Consider the following 19,589-nt stretch of genomic DNA (forward strand, 5'->3'; position numbering starts at 1 on the left):
TGTTCTTGTGCCAAACTCAGTTCTTCCACCCAGAAGTCCTGGCACACCCCTGCCACCATCACCTCGAGAGGTATAATCAGTTGCTGTGGTCTCGGAGTCAGATTCTCCAGGTATTCCGGTTTGCGGGACAGAACGTCTGTCCACTTATTCTGTGCCTGAGGAATGTAATGGATTTTGAAGTGGAAGAGAGCGAAGAACTGCACCCAACACACCTGCCTCTGGTTCAGCTTACGGGCAGTGTGGAGGCTCTCCAGGTTCCGATGATCGATGTGCACCTCAATCTCATGCTGCGCTCCTTCCAAAAGATGTTGCCAAGTTCCAAACTCATCCAGAATGGCCAGCAACTCTTTTTCCCACACTGTGTAGTTTTGCTCTGAACTTGTCAACTTCAGCAAAAAGTAAGCGTATGGTCTCAGACCTCCCTCTTTCTGCGCTGGTTGTAAAAGCACTGCTCCAATGGCCATGTCTGACACATCCATCTCCACCACAAAGGGGCATGCTGGGTTCACGTGTTGCAGTATGGGTTCCGAGGCGAACCAAACCTTCAACTCATTGAAGGCTCCTTGTGCAGCATCAGTCCAGTGAAAGGGACCCTGGCCTTTCAGATAGTCTGTGAGGGCTGCAGTCTTGTCAGAGTAATTAGCAATGAACCAATGGTAGTAGTTGGAGAACCCCAGGAACCACTGAAGATCCTTCTTTGTTTTGGGAGGCTGCCACATGAGGATGCAGTGCACTTTGCTGGGGTCCATCTCTACCCCGGTGGGAGAAATGCAATACCCCAGAAAGTCCAGCATGGTTAGGTCAAAGCTGCACTTCTCTACCTTGGCGTAGAGACGGTGTTCCCTGAGACTTTGTAGCACCGCCTGCACGTGGCTCTGGTGTTCAGTTGGGGAGTCTGAATAGATAAGGATATTGTCCAGATACACAATCATGAACCAATCCAAATAGTCCCTAAATAGGTCATTCATGAAGTTCTGAAAGACCCCTGGAGACTGGGATAGTCCAAAGGGCATGACCAAGTACTCCAACTGTCCATAACATGTATTGCACGCTGTCTTCCATTCATTCCCCTCCTTGATTCGTACCAGATTGTAAGCTCCCCTCAAATTCAGCTTGGTATAAATCTTGGCCGACTACAGTCGCTCCAGCGTCTCCATGATGAGCAGCAGGGGGTAGCAGTTGGGAATGATGATCTTATTCAGCTCTCGGTAGTCATTACATGGGCATAACTCTCCATTGTTCTTAACGAACAGCAAAGGGGGCACAGCTGGAGACTGGGATGGTTGAATGAAGCCCTTCTTCAGGTTAGTTTCCAGGAATTCCCTTAGCACCGCCAGCTCCGGTTCTGACAAGGAGTAAATCCACCCTCCAGGGATGCGCGCCCCTAGCATCGGATTCATGGCGCAGTCGTAGGGTTGAGGGGGGGGCAACTGATCAGCTTCCTTCTTCTCAAACACATCCCGGTACCTCTCATACTTGTCTGGCAGGATGACTCCCTCCTGCGGTACGACTCCTGCCACAACATTGGGGGAAGGCTTCTTCTATGGTTGGCAGTGTTAATGGCAGTACCCCAAGGTAAACACCACCACCGCTTCATCCCAGAAAGTTGTGGGACTGTGCTGAACCAACTAGGACATTCCCAACACCACTGGGAAGCAAGACAGAGAAGCCACGTAGAATGACAGTCTCTCCACCTGTCCTAGGATCTCCATTTCTAGCATCTCTGTTGCCCTGGTAACAGTTCCTGACTTTAAGGACCGCCCATCAATGGTCTTGATGGACAAGGGCTGCTCAATCATCCAGGTGGGCACCCCATGCTCCCGAGTGAAGTCCCAGTCCATAAAACTTGACAAAGCCCCACTGTCGATCATGGCGCTGACCTGGAAACTTTGCCCTGAAGGAAGCGTCAGTCGAACCAGCAGGTGAAGGGCTGGCTGCGACGGGAGGGGTTGCTGGAGAGGCTGTGGTGTCTGCTTTGCTCCCAACTCTGTGTCCTCTATGAGAGCTGGGATTTTGAGTTTTCCTACACTGGAGCTCTCTCTCCTTTGGAGGGGCATCTTCGGGCCAGGTGCCCCCCTTTCCCACAATACGGACATAATCCCTCACTCCTGCGCTTCTCCTCCTCTGACAGGTGTGGTCTAGCCCCTCCAATTTGCATGGGTTCCACCCCAACAAAGTTGAGGTTCCCACACTAGGCAAGAAATGAATGCGGGGGAGAGGTGTGGGACCCTGAGAATGTGGAAATTCTGCCCTGCATTCCAAGCGGCAAACTTCAATCCGACTGTCTATCTGCAAACATAACTGGAACAGCTCTGCCGGGCGGAGGGGTGCATGCCAATTCGTCCAGCACCTCCGGACTAAGCCCGTTCCAGTAGAAGTACATCAAAGCCGAGTCATTGTATTCCACCTCCTCAGCTAAGACGCGAAACATGTTAGTATAGTCCCCACGGAGCCCTTCTCCTGTTTCAAAGTTTCTAGCTGGCCAGCAACCGTCTCTTTACGTTAAGGGTCACGAAACATCTTGGTCATGGCTGCGACAAAGGCGGCATATTGATCCAAGATTGCTTCCCCTTCCAGAAGGCTGATGATAAACGCCACCTTCACACCATCATTCGGAAACTTGGCTTGACGGGCACCTTGACTTGGATGGGTGGCGCAGCCGCCGGTGCCGCACCTCCTTGGGCAATCAGGGCTCAAATGTTTTGATTCTCGAGTTAGAGATTCTGGGTTACTGCCTGGAGATTCTGGACTTTGGTGTACAAGGCTTCGACTGTTCCTTGAATTCTCCCTTCTGCGGCGGCACTAGCCTTCATGCTGTTGCTCATGGGAGCGCCGGTGAAGGGAGGTGATGGCTGAGTCAAGCTGTCCTGCCCAGAGCCCAAGACATGAGATGGAGGTGAGGCTTCGTTTAATTCTCATTTTATTAGGATGATTGTTACATCCACAGCAGTGCGCTTCATAAACCTGGCTACTCTAGCTCACTACTTTCCCTAGCTAAACAGTCTCTGCAGCATGTGGAGAGAGTTGACTCAGCACCAGAGTGTGGGTGGGCACCTACTTAAGTAGGGAAGGTCTTCACCCATAACCGACAGCTCCTCCACAGTTTCACCCTCTTCTCGTGCCTTCTCATGCGGGGTGAGGGAGGGCAAGCCTCCGGCGCCCCATCTGATGATGGGGTTTTGCTAGGTGACAGCGTGACCTCAGGGAGCTGGAAACGGGTTGGTGGGAAAGCATTTGAAGTGCCAGGCCAGGAATCTGGCACAGGTGGGGTTGGCACGCACGGAGAGTCGCTTCTCAACAGCTCAGACAGGGAACTCACAGATGGGGCGGGATCTTCCTCAGCAGGAGGGATGGGCCAGGAAGTCCACGGACTGACAGAGCCCCCCTTCTATAACATCCCCAGGGACCTTGTCCTCATCTGACTCCTCTCCCTGATCTAACTCCCCTTGCGCCTGGGGCACAACACATGGGCACTTTGATTGTGACCTTACTCCTCTGGGATAAGGAATTTCTCCTACTAAGTGGTACCTCTTGGAGTGAGGCTAAAGAGAAAGAGACATGTTGCAGGTCAGGTAAAACTTCTCCTCGCATTCATTCTCACTCCTAGGAAATCCTTTATGCTCTCCATATCAAAATGGCAGGTCAGTCCATAATAAGGCCATGCTCATCCATGACTTGATCATGCATGAAGGGGCTGACCTTGCATGCATCCCTGAGACTTGGATGGGCGAGCTTAGTGGTCCTGTCCTAACTAGAAATGTCATCGTGGAGGTTAAAAATGTGATGCGTAAAATATACTGAGGAAATTAGCAAAGCATTTGCTCACTACTATGAAAACCTTTTCAGATGCTTCTGATGTCTTGGGGCTTGATCATTTCTTAGGTAATCTTAACCTTCAACTCCTCACTGCAGAGCACTGTGACTTTTTAAATGCTCCCATATCTTCACTGGAATTTTTAGAGGCAATTAAAAAGCTGAACCCAGGCAAATCACCAGGCTTAGATGGGCTTGGGGGTGAGTTCTACAAGATATTTGCTGAAATCCTTGCTCCCATGTGTTAAACTTGTTCAGCTGAGTTATGTGAGGTGACGCACTCCCAGAGTCTTGGCATCAAGTGCTCTTGATAGCTATTCCTAAACCTTATAATAGTCTTGAAACTCTGGGATCTTATCATCTGATTCTTCTGCTGAATCAAGACTCTAAATTGCTAACTTCTATTCTGGCAACATGACTAAATCATTCCATTACCAAGTATATCAGAAGGACCCAACGGGCTTTATGCTGGGGCAGCAACTTCCGGATGCAATCTGGCAAGTCTTTAATGTTGTCCATCATAGCAATGCACATAGAACACCTGTGGCCTTGCTATCATTGGACACATTCAAGGCCTTTGATCGGCTTGAATGGCCCTTCCTCCTGGCTCTTTTAGATAAACTGAATTTTGGACCTCGTTTCATGAATGTGGCCTGTCAACTTTATGCAACTTCCTTTGCCACTGTTATGCTTAGATGATATTGATTCCCACTGTTTTAAAGCTGTCCTGAGCAACCAAGCAGCAGTGTCTCTCACAGGGTGAGAGCCTGTGCAGTGAACTGAATGATAGGAGAAAGTTGCCAGATGCCTTCAGAGTGAGAGTCTGCAACGGGCAGAAGGCTGGCCCTCCCTAGGTGGGAGATGGGGGGGTTGATGTGCCCTGTGTGAAAGATACTGAGTGGGTCTGACTGTTCTCTCAGAGGCCTACTGGGATAACTGGTTCAGGTAGGTTTTGTTGATGGGCTTTTGTTGTGTCCATATCAGGTGCTTAGGAGGAGTCTTAGTAAGGAGGAACATGGGTGATGCCACCCCAATTTCAGTGATCATGGGTAGAGGAAGGTATAGCAATGGGGAGGTTGTGAGCTATCATAAAAGATGAGGGCAAGGCTATCTACACCTTGTTCCTCAATACCACTCCTCTCACAGACGGGTTCCTCGTTGCTCATCTGCTGTGCCCACTGGCCTGTGTATGCTGTTGTTTAATGCCAGATTGGTACACAATGAGACCACACTCATCCATGATTTGAGCATGGATGAAGGTGCCGATTTGGTGTGCATTACCGAGACCTGGGTGGGTGAGCTGAGAGGAGTTGATCTGACCCAGCTTTGCCCACCTCGGTGCCACACCAGCACAGGCTGCAGGAAAGAGGGGAAGGAATTGCTGTTGTCAACAGAACTTCCATTTCTCTCATAAGGAAACCATTCTGTCTTGGAGATGGCTGTGTGGGCCTCCACCTGGTGTCGAGCCAAGAAGACAGTAAACTAGGGTTGCTGCTGGTGGACCTTCCACCCTGCTTCCTGGAGCGTTCTCTGACTGAGCTGGCGGAGGCCATCTCAGCTGTGGCATTTGAGAAGCCCAGAATAATGGTCCTGGCATTGGAGGAGTCCAGAATTATTTCCGTGTCCATGCTGAGGCTGCGTCTAATGTTCTGGCTCGGGACTTCATGGCCTCCATGATGATCATGGGGCTGTCTTAAGTTGTCACCGGCCCAATGCATAGGGCAGGGTGCACCCTCAACTTGGTTTTTGCTTCAGATGGAGGTGGGGTGGTCTGGAGATGGGGGTGGATGTCACCCCATTGTCATGGACAGACCACTTCCTGGTGAAGTTTAGACTTGTGGCTCCAATCCTTCCCTGCAGGGGTGGTGGACAGATTAAGATGGTCAGCCCCCGGAGACTAATGAAATCCACTGGATTCCTGAATGCCCTGGAGGTGTTCCCAGTAGGTAGAGCAGATGACCCTGTTGAAGCCCTATTGACACACTGTCAAACAGCAAAGCGAGTCAGGCTCTTGACATGGTTGCCCCTGAACGTCCTCTCTAGAATTGTGGAGCAGTAAGGGAGGCGAAGAAGGCCCACTTCTCTGCCACCATCACATCCTCAAGTAGCCATCCAGTGGAGCTTTTCCATATTGTCAGGGGTCTATTGATATCAACTGCAGGAAGTGGAGTTTTAGGCCCACTGTGAATTGTTTGCAAGACACTTTGAGGGTAAAGCTGCTTGCCTCCATTGCATTCTTGATGCCCCATCCACATCTACTGTAGTGTTCAGTGAGGTGTCCAATGCAACATCTGCTGCAACGTCTTGGGACTGAGTGGATCATGGTGTGGTCAACACTTCATTGCAGGAGTGAGTGGTTCCGGCCGCCCTGAAAGAGGTAGTGATCTGACTGCTCCTGAAAAAGACTACCCTGGACCCACTGGTTTGTGACAACTACTACCCGGTTGCAAATACCCTTTTTAGGGAAGATGACGCAGAGGGTTATGGTGCAGCAATTGCAAGTATGCTTGGATGAAAGAGATTATCTTGACCCATTCCAGTTTGGGTTCAGGCCTGGTTATGGGACTGAATTGGCCTTGGTTGCCCTGATGGATGATCTTTATTGGGAAAAGGACAGGAGGAGTGTGATCCTGTTATTCTTACTTGATCTGTCAGTGGCTTTTGATACCATTCACCATGGTATCCTTCTGGGCCAACTTGGTGAGATGGGTATCAGAGGCACTATTTAAAATGGTTCCGATCCTATTTCCTATTTCCTATTTTCAGAGATTAGCACTGCTGTCTTTGTCTTTTGGCCCCTTGGCAGTTGTGCCCTTGGGAACAATATGAATTGTTCTATATAAAGCCCTTGGGAGCAGTCATCAGGAGATTTGAGATGAAGTGTCAGCAGTACACTGATGATACCCAGCTCTATTTCTCGGTAACATCTGAATCAGGAGAGGCTGTGCAAGCTATCTGGCTTCAGTGGTGGACTGGATGTGGGCCAATAAACTGAGGCTGAATACTAGCAAGACAGAGGTGCTGTGGGTTGGTGGTTCCCGAGGTCAGATAATTGGTTAGTTGCCTTTGCATGGGGGTCATACTCCCTTGGAAAGGGCAGGTCTGTAGTCTCGGGGTGTTCCTGGATCCATCTTCATCACTAGAGGCCCAGGTGACCTCAGTGGCTAGGAGTGCCTTTTACCAACTTCAGCTGGTAAGACATCTGCGGTCGTTTCTGGACCAGGATAGCCTGACCACTGTTGTCCACGCACTGGTAATCTCCAGGCTGGATTACTGTAATGTGCTCTATGTGGGGCTGCCCTTGAGGTTAGTTTGGAAGCAGCAGCTGGTCCAAAATGTGGCAGCGAGACTGCTCACTGGGGCAGGGTATCGCCAACATGTCAACCTGCTGCTGAAAGAATTGCATTGGCTATTATTTACTGGGCTAAGTTCAAGGTTTTGGTGTTGGTGTACAAAGCCCTATACAGCTTGGGACCAGGATACCTGAAAGACCGTCTTACCCCTTATATACCCAGTCGATCACTGTGCTCTGAAGGTGAGGGCCTCCTGCAGATACCATCTTATCAGGAAGTCCAATCTGCACAATGTAGGAAATGGACCTTTAGTGTAGTGGCATCTACACTTTGGAATTGCCTTGCCCTAAATATTAGACAGGTTCTATCTCTTATTTTTTCAGCGCCTACTGAAGACCTTCCTCTTTCAACAAGCCTTTTAAACAGAGACCTTATCCCAGTCTGTGTCTGTGTTGGAATTGCTTTTTGTTTTTAAAGCTTCTTTTAAAAACGTTTTTCAAGTTTTTAAAGTTGATTTTAAAGATGTTTTGTTTTAATATGTTTTTAAGGGTGTTTTGTTGTAATATATTTTATGATGTTTTAGAGTGTTTTTAGTGCTTTTGTTTGCCATTGTGGGCTCCTACTGCGAGGTAGGGTGGGACATAAATATAATAAAGAATAATAAATAAATAAGGAGCAATATGCTATTTAAGAAGTTTAAGAGACCATAAAACCACAGATTCATTTATTAAAAGTTGGCAAGACCTTATTTCCTTTATTCACAATGATGATACAGATCCACAAGTGCCAGAGCAATATGTCTGCTCTTGGAGTTCATAAATATCCCCCCAGCAGACAGTGGAGTCACCACCCACTAGCAATACAACCAAGTCAAGCAGGGAAAACACTCACCCGCAACAAAATAAGAGTTCTTTTAGTTTATTAAACTACCTCCCAATACCATATAATATACCAATTTATCTACTTTATTTTTTGACATATGCAGACAGTTGTACTGTTTTAATTTTTTAGATATATTTGTGTTGTTGATATACAATAAAAAAGAAAGTAGTCAAGGAGGGTGCAGAACAGGGGAAGTGAGGGGTGTGGCCTGGCAAAAGGGCCCTGAGGACCTCTGGGCCTGAAGTTCCGCACCCCAGTTCTAGGCATTAAACAGCACTTGGCACCTCTGTTACTAGAATGTATCAAAGAAAATTATACCTTGAAACCAAACTGCTATGTTCTGTGTTTATCCTTTAACCCAAGGTCTTCACATCCATATTTTATTCACTAACAGGCAAAAAAACCTTGCGGTTTAAGAATGTACCTATAGACCACAGATATTTCTATCAAACTTTAAAAAGCAGGGAAATGGGGCAGCTGTAGTGAATGCACCAGGGGAGCAGGAGACCTGACCTCCCCTCTGAGATATTGGACTGCCCTACAAATTTGTCAGAATGCAAACACAATTTGGGTTGGTCTTTCACAGTCCAATCCACTTCCTGTGTAGCTTGCAAGAATTTGGTAACATTTGCCTATTTGTGAATTTCCCTGCTTTTTAATCTGGGAGGTAAGAAATGGGATCCTGTCCAAGTTTGCTGAGAATTGATTGATCATTTGCATGCTTATTGAGTTCAGTGGGATTTACTCCCCTGCAATCATGCTTAGGATAGGTGAAACTGACCATAGGGGATGAGGGGAGGAAACACAGAGGGGAGGACTGGGATGGGAGCAAGCAGGACGAGGAGGGGAGAAGGACAGATTTGACCATTTGCATGTTTATTGAATTCAGTGCGATTTACTCCCATGCAGTCATGCTTAGGATAGGTAAAAGTGACCGGGGGGGTGGAAGGGAGGGCTCAAGTGGGCAGGGGAGGAGGAAGAAGGAAGAGGGGAGGGGAGGAGGAAGGTAGAGGAGAGGGGAAGGAGGAAAAAAAGCAGGTCTGATAATTTGCATGCTTATTGAGTTCAATGGGATTTACTCCTATGCAAGGATAGGATAGGGAAAATTGACCATGGGGGAGGAGGAGGAGGGGGAGGGACGGTATTGGAGGAGGCAAAGGAAGGAGGAGGGGAGGGCAGGTTTGATCATTTGCAGGCTTATAGAGTTCAATGGTATTTACTTCCGTGTAGTCATGCTTAAGATAGGTAAAACTGACCATGGGGAGGAGGAAGGGGAGGGGGAGGAGGGGATTGAAAGGGGATGGGAATGGGGAGGGAGGGGCAAAGGGGCAAGAGGGAGAGGATAGGAGGGAGGAAAAGGGAGGTTGGGTTTGATCATTTGCATACTTCTTGAGTTCAATGGGATTTATTTCTGTGCAATCATGTTTGAAAATGGAAATGGACTGCCTTCAAGTCAATTGTGACTTATGTTGACCCTATGAATAAGGTTTTCATGGTAAATGGTATTCAGAGGTGGTTTTACCATTGCCTTCCTCTGAGGCTGAGAGGCAGTGACTGGCCCAAGGTTGCCCAGGGAGCTTCATGGCTGTGTGGGGATTTGAACCCTGGTCTCCCAGGTCGTAGTCCAACGCTGACCTGGGGGAGGGGAGGGGGAGGAGATTGGGTGCGTGGGTACTGGGCAGAAGGGAAGCCCCTTTCCTTTATTTATTTATTATTTGATTTATATCCCGCCCTTCCTCCCAGCGGTAGCCCAGGGCGGCAAACAGAAACGATAAAAACACTTTAAAACATCATAAAAAGACCTTAAAATACATTAAAACAAAATGACATTAAAAACATTTTTTAAAAAGCTCTAAAAACATCTTTTTAAAAAAGTTAAAAACATTATTAAAGAAAACATATTAAAAGCAATTCTAACACAGACGCAGACTGGGATAGGCCTCAACTTAAAAGGCTTGTTAAAAGAGGAAAAGTCTTCAAAAGGCGCCAAAAAGATAGCAGAGAGCAAAAGGAAAACATTGTGAACAGTATCATTGCTTTTCAGCATTTCCCCCACCTTTTTATTCTACAGCAGACACATGTAGCCTCCTACCAAATTTAAACCAAAGCTTTCCCTGGCCACATCCATACCAGGCCTTTATTTCACTTTGGACAGTCATGGCTTCTCTCAAAGAATCCTGGGAAGTGTAGTTAGTGAAGGGTGCTAAGAGTTGCTAGGAGACACCCAGTTCCCCTCACAGACTTCAATCAGAGTGGCTGACTGTTAAACCAGTCTGGCCACTAAAGCTCTGTCAGTGGAATACCAGTCTCCTCTCAGCACCCTTCACAAACTACACTTCCCAGGATTCTCTGAGGGAAGCCATGACTGTCTCACGTGAAATCAAAGTCTGGTGTGGGTGTGGCCCCGATTAGCCAAGCCCAGCAGCTGTGAGGCTTTTAGAACATGACAGTTGGTTCTTACGGAGCATGCCCTGCTTTATTGTGGGCTTCCAGCCAAAATTTCTTAAATTAAAAATCAGCCAGACTTTTTTTAACTTTTAAACTGCAGTAGATGAAGGTCAGAGTATGGGGCAAGGTCAGTATTAGGATTACAGGTACTCTGTAAACATGGCTGATTTTTCATGAATTTCAACAGATTATAAGAACTCTCAGAGAAAAAAGCCTAAAAGGGCTCTGAGTTTTTTTCTCTCTTTTTAGTCTTTGAACTCTCGATTCTCTCTGACTGTTCTGTGTATCCCCATTGAGAGGGTTGTTAAGCAAGCGTTTCTGAGTTCAGGACTATACGTTTTGTAAGGTGTTGTTTTGAAATGAGCTTATGGGAAGCATCAGAATGGCATGGGGGGTATTTTCAATTTAACATTGCGGAATGTGAAAAATCCATGCTGGCTATAGTATACAGCCACTCTTGAGGCTGTATAATAAAGCAAGCATCTGAAACAGTTACCTATCCTGGAATACACTGACTAAACCAGAGTAAATGTAGTTCAAGTGGTTTAGAGTGTTACAGCCCCTAGAAGCTCAACATAGTACCACAATAAATCTGGTGTCCCATTTTTGAGTTAAGAGTTATTATTCAGTTCATTCATACAGTATATGCTGTGTTTCCTCTTTCAATTCAGGTGAAGTAAATGAATATATTTTAAGTAGAGATGTAAAGGTACCATTGAATTTGTGTTGCCTTTTTTACAGACACTTGAACCGTCTGGGTCAGAAGCAGGTTGTGGAGAGTTACACCCTACACTTTCACATAGTTCTGTTATCACAATCCATACCTACTATAATGTCAAAAATGGCAGATGATGGAATAGTTTTATTTTACTTTCTGTATTAGGATTTTACCACAATTCGATCATTTTACATATGCAATGAGTAAGATTTCTTTGCAGTTTGTTTTGAAATGAGAGCAAAAGACTTAGTTCTCCCCCCATCCATTACACCATTTTAAGTGCATGTAGAGAACCCTTACAATGGACAAGTGTAGCAAGATCTTTCATCTTGCCCAGTCTTGTTGGCAAAATGCTGTAGAATAATGTAGGTTAATTACAGCTTAAATCAGTTAACCAGGTGTTGACTCGTTAAAGCATGTCTATGAAGAAGGATGTTGGTGATTGTAATTGAGTAAGTTAAGACAGAGAAGTCCACATAAAATGGCAGATTAAAAATGCCTTAGGAAGCAGCTTAGGATGCCATACTGCTATCTTATTTTTAACTTCTGGTCACCAAATAAAATCTCAGCATGGTTATGTTTTGAGGATAGCAGGTTACTTTAATCTGACTCAGGTTTTATCCCTTTATATTCTCTCTGTTAGAATCCAGTTTCCTGTTAACAGCTTTTTTTTTGCAACAACACCTCTCCGTTCTCTGCCATAGAATGAGCAATCTAGCGAAGCAAAGAAAACTCACCTCCTTTAAGACAGAATTGCTGTTTTACACTGCCCCAATTTGGATCTTGAATTTAATTGTTCTGACAAATGAATTAATGTATTACTGCCAATTTTCAAGGTGTGCCTGAAGTCTTAGCTGACTCAAGTCTGGTCACATCTACTGAAGAGAAATTAAAGTCATTCATTATTTAGATTAAAATTAAAATCTTGCCTTTTAATTCAGATTGGTCTTGTATGAAAAATTGTTGTGCCAATGTGACTGCTACGATAGGCTCTTATGTTATGGTAATAATTACAAAGTGCAAAATGTTAAGGCTGCAATCTTATGCACACCCATAGAACTCATGACTCATACATATATATATATACCAATGTATAATTTTGCATGTGTACTGGCCCATTTGTTTGTGTTATTTAAGCATACTATGTTAACTGAATTGTGCCTATTTATGTGCAATCCAGAAAACACTCTTACGTAACCATGAAATACTTAGTAGGACTTTTCTTTCTCCTTTGAGCACAGCCTCCCATGTTGAATCACAAATTGTTTTAGACACTGCAGTGTACTCTTATGCTGTGTTCCATTCCTAGGGTTGTTAATATGAAAATGTCAACTTTCAAGATTGATCCCAATTTTTCATCATGAAAAGATCCAAGTAGGATACAGAAAAAGGGAGATTACCACTTTGAAGACGTTTGTTCTGCATCAAGAATGAAACATTTCAGTAAGAGATTCAGGGCAGCAGTACCTTTAACAGTTGTACAGAAGAGATAACAGTTTAAAGAGGAAAGCAAGTGTGTGCGCCCCCTCTCTCTTTTGGTATATTGTTTGGCTCCAGCCTGGGTGTTTGGGACAATAATTACTTGATGTAGGTGAATAAATTACAAATCTGCTTTAAATGATAAAAGCTATCAGGGATCTGCAGTGCAGCACCCATGAACACCATTGAGCCCATCAACCTCCCATGTTACCCCCCAAAATGACTCAGTAAAATATCCCTCAAAACCCACAATGCATAAGACTACTCTTCCTATCTAGTTCATGTTTCTGCTGGCTTGGCCTCTCCTACATTAATCTTGCACCCTTAAACATGCCCACATTTCACTGGATGCCAGAATTAGACATCCACCCTCCCTTCCATTATGAACAGAGGAGAGGTACAAAGATCTTTTGAGTGAGCACAGCTGTGGGTGATGTAAGTGCCTTTTCCCCCATTGATGAGAGTACTGATGTGGGGGCATGCCTGCATCTTGTGGCCCTATCTCTATTTCTGCTCTTTTTGATGTGATTGCCATTTTGTATTGCCACACCCCTGCCACAAACATTTTTCTTAAGCCACGCCCTATGGCAGGCACTCTGTGACTGGCACCCACAGCACTTCCTAAAAATGCCAGATGTGCCCACTGGTACAAAAGGTTGACAAACTCTGGTCATCACACACACAGTGACTTTTATAACCCTGATGTGCCTCAAAACTATTGTAAATGGTACTTGCCAGTGCTTCCCATATTCTTTCCCAAAAGTGTTAGGTTTCAGGCCCTAGTTACAATCCTTGGCACATTGGTAGATTAATTTATGCATGACAAGGCCTTGAGGCCTCCAAATGGATAGGGCTCTTCCATTTGATAGCATTGGTGTAGGTCAGGGACTGTAAACACACAATTCCCTAGAATGAAGTGGACATCCAGGGAAATTATTAAATAAATTTGAATTATTTTTTAATCCAAATTGATGAGAGTTCATCAGTCTTCTAGAGCAGTAAAACAAGTTTCTTATAATCTCTTTTCAAAAGCAGAATTGTTGAATCCATAGTTGATGTTCTCCTTCCATCTTAGCTAGGCTCACTAAGTTAGTTTTAGATTTCCAATGGCACAGCCCAATGTATATACAAAGTTTCAACGGGTCAAAACAAGTTCCCTTTTATCTTAAAATCTATTTATTTAATAGCATTTCTGTATCCCTTAATATTTCAAAATCTCTAAATAGTATACAAAAACAAAAATAAAACAGTATAATAAAAACTGATAGGGACAGATAAAATAGGAATTTTGTAGTAACAGAGTCCAACCTTATGGGTCAGGGAAAGCCTGGCCAAAAAGGTATGTCTTCCCAAGATTTATTTAACAAAATTTATATACCACATGATTGTAGAAAATCTTTAAGCAATTTACAAGAAGCATTAACATTAGCAATAAACACAATTAAAAACAAGCAATTAAAAACAATTAAAACAGCAGTAGACTAACAAGAGATTAAAACACATCAACATCAATGTGTCTGGATAGGCTTGCCTAAACAGGAATGTTTTAAGCAGGCTCCAGAAAGAATACAACGAAGGTGCCTGCCTCATGTCAATAGGCAGGGAGTTGCGAAGTGTAGGTGCTGCCACACTGAAAGAACGGCTTCTTATAAGTACAGGATTAGTATTATGTGGGGCCTGTAACAGTGCCAGTTCTGCAGACCGAAGCAGTCAAGTGGGCACATATGGGGTAAGGCAGTCCTGCAAGAAACTGGTCCCATGCTGTTAAGGGCTTTATATACTAATACTACCACCTTGAATTCAGCTCAACAACATATTAGCAACCGGTGCAGATTTCTGACCAGAGTTGTTATATGCTGACAGGGTCTCAGTCCCATCAGCAACCTTGCTGCAGCTTTCTGCAGTTTCCAGGTCAAGTGCAAGGGAAATGCCACATAAAGTGCACTGCAGTAATCCAGTCTTGAAGTCACCAATGCCTGAATGACTGTGGTCGCACTCTCCCAGCCCAGGAATGGTTGTAGCTGTCTTACCAGGCACAGCTGATTAAAGGCACTTCTAGACACGGAGGCTCCCTGAGCCTCCAAGGACACAGCTGGATCCAAAAGCACCACCAGACTGTGTACCTGCTCCCTCAGGGGCAGTGCAACCCAGTCCATGGCAGGGTATTGACGAACTTTGGGGGCATGGGAACCATTCACTCACAGTGCCTCCATCTTGCCAGGATTAAAGCTCAGCTTACTTCTCCTCATCCAACCCACCACTGCATCCAAGCACTGGTCCAGGACCTGCACAGCCTCTCATGATTCCAACGTTAAGAAGATGTCTGAAGCAATGTATAGATGATGCTTCACGTATGCACGTCTACAAGCACTAAATCAGGAGACCAATCCGTAACTACTATTCATGTTCCAATGGTAATGAAAACAATGGATTATTTCAGAACCACCTGGACCTGGAAACATTTGCTTATATTACAGTGAAATGAAAATAGTTATGACTATGGTTATGAAGATCCATTACATGCTGGTTAAACAATAGGGCACATCTATATTGTAATTGCCTCTGTTTATACATGTAGGTTTTTTGTTGTTATAATTCCAAGAGCTATTTTAGGCAAATTCCACTGTGCATGCCATTTCTCCTTTGAATAGCAGATTGCAATACCTTGTTAACTCACCTCTGCTTCAAAAGCAGTTTGCCATGCAAGAGGGTGTGGATGCTGTTTGAAAAACAACTCCAAACATCCCTGGGCACATGAAACGTTGGATGCAGGCCCAAATGTGCTCCAGCTATGTTTTGGTGAAATGTTATCATGTGTGCTTTCAACTGCAGAAATAAGAGATGCCATCTTTAAGAGCAATTTGGCTCTTAGATCATTTAGACACAGTGAATAGTGGCATTCCATTAACTCAGCAGTAAAAATTTGTTTTCCATTCAGTGAAGAGCCCAAACTTAAATTCACAGATTAAGGAAGTTTATAAAAATAGCATTTTACGAGGCTGTGAGAAACAGGAGAGCTCTTAACAGACATCACAGAAGGGAGAGCAAGTACTCAAAATGGGCTCCTCTAATACACGCTGTCCATTGGTGTTATTCTTCTTTCCTAAATGTGGTTCTTTTTTATTTATTAAATTTATTTAACACAGGCTACTGTGGACTATTGAATTAGAGAGAGACCAACACTTGTCTGTGAAGTAAAAAATCAAAGTTATTCATTAAGTCTAGATTTCTTTGTAATATAAAATCTTTTTGAAATTGTTTTTAATTTGATATATTTCACAACAGCTCCACACCCCAAAAATGTTATGTATTTTGATATGTTAATGTTTATTGTGAACCACTTCACTGGACACAGCTCACTATGGAAGAGTAGTATCTAATTTAAAATTTTCCTGGTTTGGGTGAGCTCCCCATACCGATTAACTTATGATGGGGTGAGAGTGCCCAAACTGCTGCCCAAGAACAGAGTAGGTGATAATTGTTTCTCATACACAACCTCCTTCAACATCTTTTATTTGCATTAGAAAAGTAGGCCCTGATCTATTGCAGTCTAGAGTTCTCTCTCCCAGTCTATGTAACATGGAGAGGCAATTGTAAATTCTGTTCTAATTGCAAAACAACAACAACACCCAAACTGCTCTATCAGGGCTGCTTCATGCACTTCTTGTTTAGCAAAAAGCACTTTAGAGACATACATTTTGCACATCACCATGGATATGCCTGCATCAGAGTCTGAGTCAAGGTTTTGGCTATATGGTTCCCATCTGACATGGGAGCTGGATATTTGCTAAACAGGTTGTTAGAGAACCAAGTCTGCAGAAGCCTTTACTGACCCTGGCCAGTACAGGAGTAACTACGCACTCTGAAGCATCTGTAATATGAGTCTTTTAAGTGAGAGCACAGGAAATCACACTTAAGGGAGCTCAATGCTGCTGCCAAGAACTTAATTTGGAACTCAGTTAAACATTTATTTACCTAAAAAAAACCCTGTAGCAAGGCCACTAAGGAACTGATCTCTGAGTCCTTTTTTCAGGGCCAGCCCAAGACATTGTGCTGCCTGAGGTGAAGGACAAGGTGGTGCCCTCCCTTCCCTGTTCTAAAGCCAACCAGACTGGAAGTTGATTCTTACTTTAAAGTGAGATGGCAGACTCTTACACTGACGATGGGACAGCATCCTTCATTGCAGCAGGGCAGCTTGGGGTGTGTGTGTGCAGGGGGCGTGGCACACACAGTTCTGTCAGGTCTCCGCGCCTCAGTATCTGCTGTCTGAGGCAGCTGCCTAGCTCTGCACAATAGTAGGCTCAACCCAAGTCCTTTTAAAGCAAAACTGGAACATTCTTAATGGAAAATAGTCAGTATATATTTGTATTAACATGACATTTGTTCCATTTGCAATATTTAGACTAGTGTATTATTTTGGCAAGAACTGAGATGAGACGAGAGAAAGAAGGGTATAGGAGATAAGTAAGGTGATGGGCAGATCACAAAGTCCCAAGATACAACTTTCTGCATTCAATTTTGTCCTGTTAGTATAGGTTATTTTCACACAGTTCTGTTACGACTCATTTGCCCAGCAGTTACCCTTTCAATAGTGACTTCTTCCTTTTGTGAAGCATCAGCCCTATAACCTTAGTCACACAGATTCCTGTACTTTACAATACACTGCACATTAGCAAACCCAGTTTATATACTGGAAAAGCTTAACAGAAAAAAATGGTGAATTTGTTCAGCTGGAATGGAAGTTTTGTAATTAGCATTCCACAAAATAATTTAAAAAAATGCAAGTTTATTCATAGTCAATGGCTCAAATAGCAAATAAAAAGAATCTGGTAAGGCATCAGCCTATGACAATTGTTTCTGTGTGTCCATTGGCTTCATAACACCTTGGTTCCCATTACACAAACTAAATGTTAGTGGCTAAACTCCCTGGTTAGACAGACTGAAAATGAATACACAATAAGATGAGGACCGATCTGCCTGGTCAGGCACATGAAAAACTAATTCTGCACAAGGAAGCATCTACCGGAGAATGTACATACGAAAATTCTTGATAAACAAGTGTTGTCTAAACAGCCACATTCCTAATGTTTACTTGTTAGCATATTAAATACACGTTTGCTCAGACACATCTTGAACTGTCAATTCATAAATTTACACATGTATATAAGAAGGTTTTTTGGAACTGATCTAATCTTTACCCCAACACCCAAGAAACTTAAAAGCCTCATAGTGGTTTATCTTTAACTCAATTCCACATACCAAATGTGCTAGTCAATGACATTTTTAGTGTATTGATGAGGGATTTTGGAAGTACATGGTCAATATTTCTATACTGAAAAGTGTGGTGGGTTAGCAAATTGATATTAATCAGAAGTAGGAGCTATAATGCTTTTCCATTAAGTAATGCACAGCTTACATTCCGAAAAGCTTAGACTGGAGCAACACAAGAAAACTGACATTTTATCAGTATCTTCCAGACATCCCTAAGAGCAAGACCAATTTGTGCTCTTCATATATAACTATCAGCAACTATGTGTCTCGCATTCTACCCCACACTAAGGAAGATACCTTCTCCAAATTAATTAGTTGCCAGAGGTCAGTGTCAGTATCTGTGCATTAAGGAATAAGTGACAACTTCTGACTGAAGTGTGTTTTACCCTCTTTTTAAATTAAATGTCAGATGTGTATGCCGGCCCTTTCACTGTAAGCATAAGCAATCTTCACTGAATCACAGGTTAATAGTATGCTCTGGATTATTCAAGACCCAGAGTATGGCACACTTTTCTGATCAGATATACTGCTAGAATACAGCTAGTTAGCAAAAATTGTTCATAAAAACTGCACTTCACACAGGATATAATTTCACAGTGATGCACACTCCTCAGTGCATCACAAGGAAGATATATCCTTAACTACATTAACTTTTTTAGTTTTTAAATTAAGGCATATTCAAATATTATACCATATTTATTCCATTTGTCTAGGCTAATTCGATGTATAAATGACTCCCAATAGAAGCAGAAAACAGAGCCATTTTCTCTTCTCTAATTTGCATAATTTTATAACAGCAAAAAAGCCCCCATATATACACTACCTTTGCTTAGTTTTGACCACTGCTGTAGTTTCCAAGGCAGTAGAAGACAAAGTGAAGATTTGGTGATATAAAACTGTATGCTTTAGGAGAAACCATATAAAGTAATGTTTTGTTTACAGTTCAAGAGAGACTGCCCATTAAAAAAAACCCTCTACATTCAGAAGAACCATGGTGAGAGGCAGCAAGTTATGAAATCGGTTGAATTCTGCCTCTCAAAGCCACATTAAACTTTTTCAGTGAAAGACTTTCAGTGCTGTCCCAATTCATGCTTTAAGTGGTACATTACAATTTCCAAACCGTTAAGAGTAATTTCAGTCATAGGAGCCTCCAAATGGCATGCTATAAGTTATGGATTTTATTAGTACGGTCAAGGTACGAAGAGAGTTTGGAACTTATAAAATGCAACATCTTTCTCTGATTCTCTTGGCTAGACTTTTCCTTTTCTTTTTTCCATTCTTTTCTTTGCTATCTTCCATCTTTCTTGCTCTGATTTCTCTCATTAAATCAAAAAATACCTAGAAAGAAAAATACAAGTGTCAGTACATGTGCGTGAACACTTGTTATGTGCCTCCAAGTTGACTACGACTTATGGCGACCCTATGAATCAGCGACCTCCAAGAGCATCTGTCATGAACCACCCTGTTCAGATCTTGTAAGTTCAGGTCTGTGGCTTCCTTTATGGAATCAATCTATCTCTTGTTTGCCCTTCCTCTTTTTCTACTCCCTTCTGTTTTTCCCAGCGCTATTATCTTTTCTAATGAATCATGTCTTCTCGTTATATGTCCAAAGTATGATAACCTCAGTTTCATCATTTTAGCTTCTAGTGACGAAAAGGTTTCAAGATATGCAGGGCCTGTTTGTT

The 19,589-nt window shown here is 43.6% G+C and overlaps 1 protein-coding gene across 8 annotated transcripts in view; it reads right to left on the bottom strand.

Moving 5' to 3' along the window:
• Positions 1 to 17,402: 17,402 nt before the first annotated feature.
• The window catches only part of RALA (RAS like proto-oncogene A), a 50,686-nt gene continuing 48,499 nt past the window's right edge, over positions 17,403 to 19,589 (bottom strand). For all 8 annotated transcript variants that reach the window (XM_061587853.1, XM_061587851.1, XM_061587848.1 and 5 more), the window contains one exon: positions 17,403 to 19,242. In XM_061587853.1, the coding sequence (XP_061443837.1) occupies positions 19,120 to 19,242 (123 nt within the window). In that variant the 3' untranslated portion in view covers positions 17,403 to 19,119. The remainder of the gene's footprint in view (positions 19,243 to 19,589) is intronic.

The sequence above is a fragment of the Rhineura floridana genome, chromosome 10, assembly GCF_030035675.1.
Source record: "Rhineura floridana isolate rRhiFlo1 chromosome 10, rRhiFlo1.hap2, whole genome shotgun sequence".
Taxonomy (NCBI): Eukaryota; Metazoa; Chordata; class Lepidosauria; order Squamata; family Rhineuridae; genus Rhineura; species Rhineura floridana.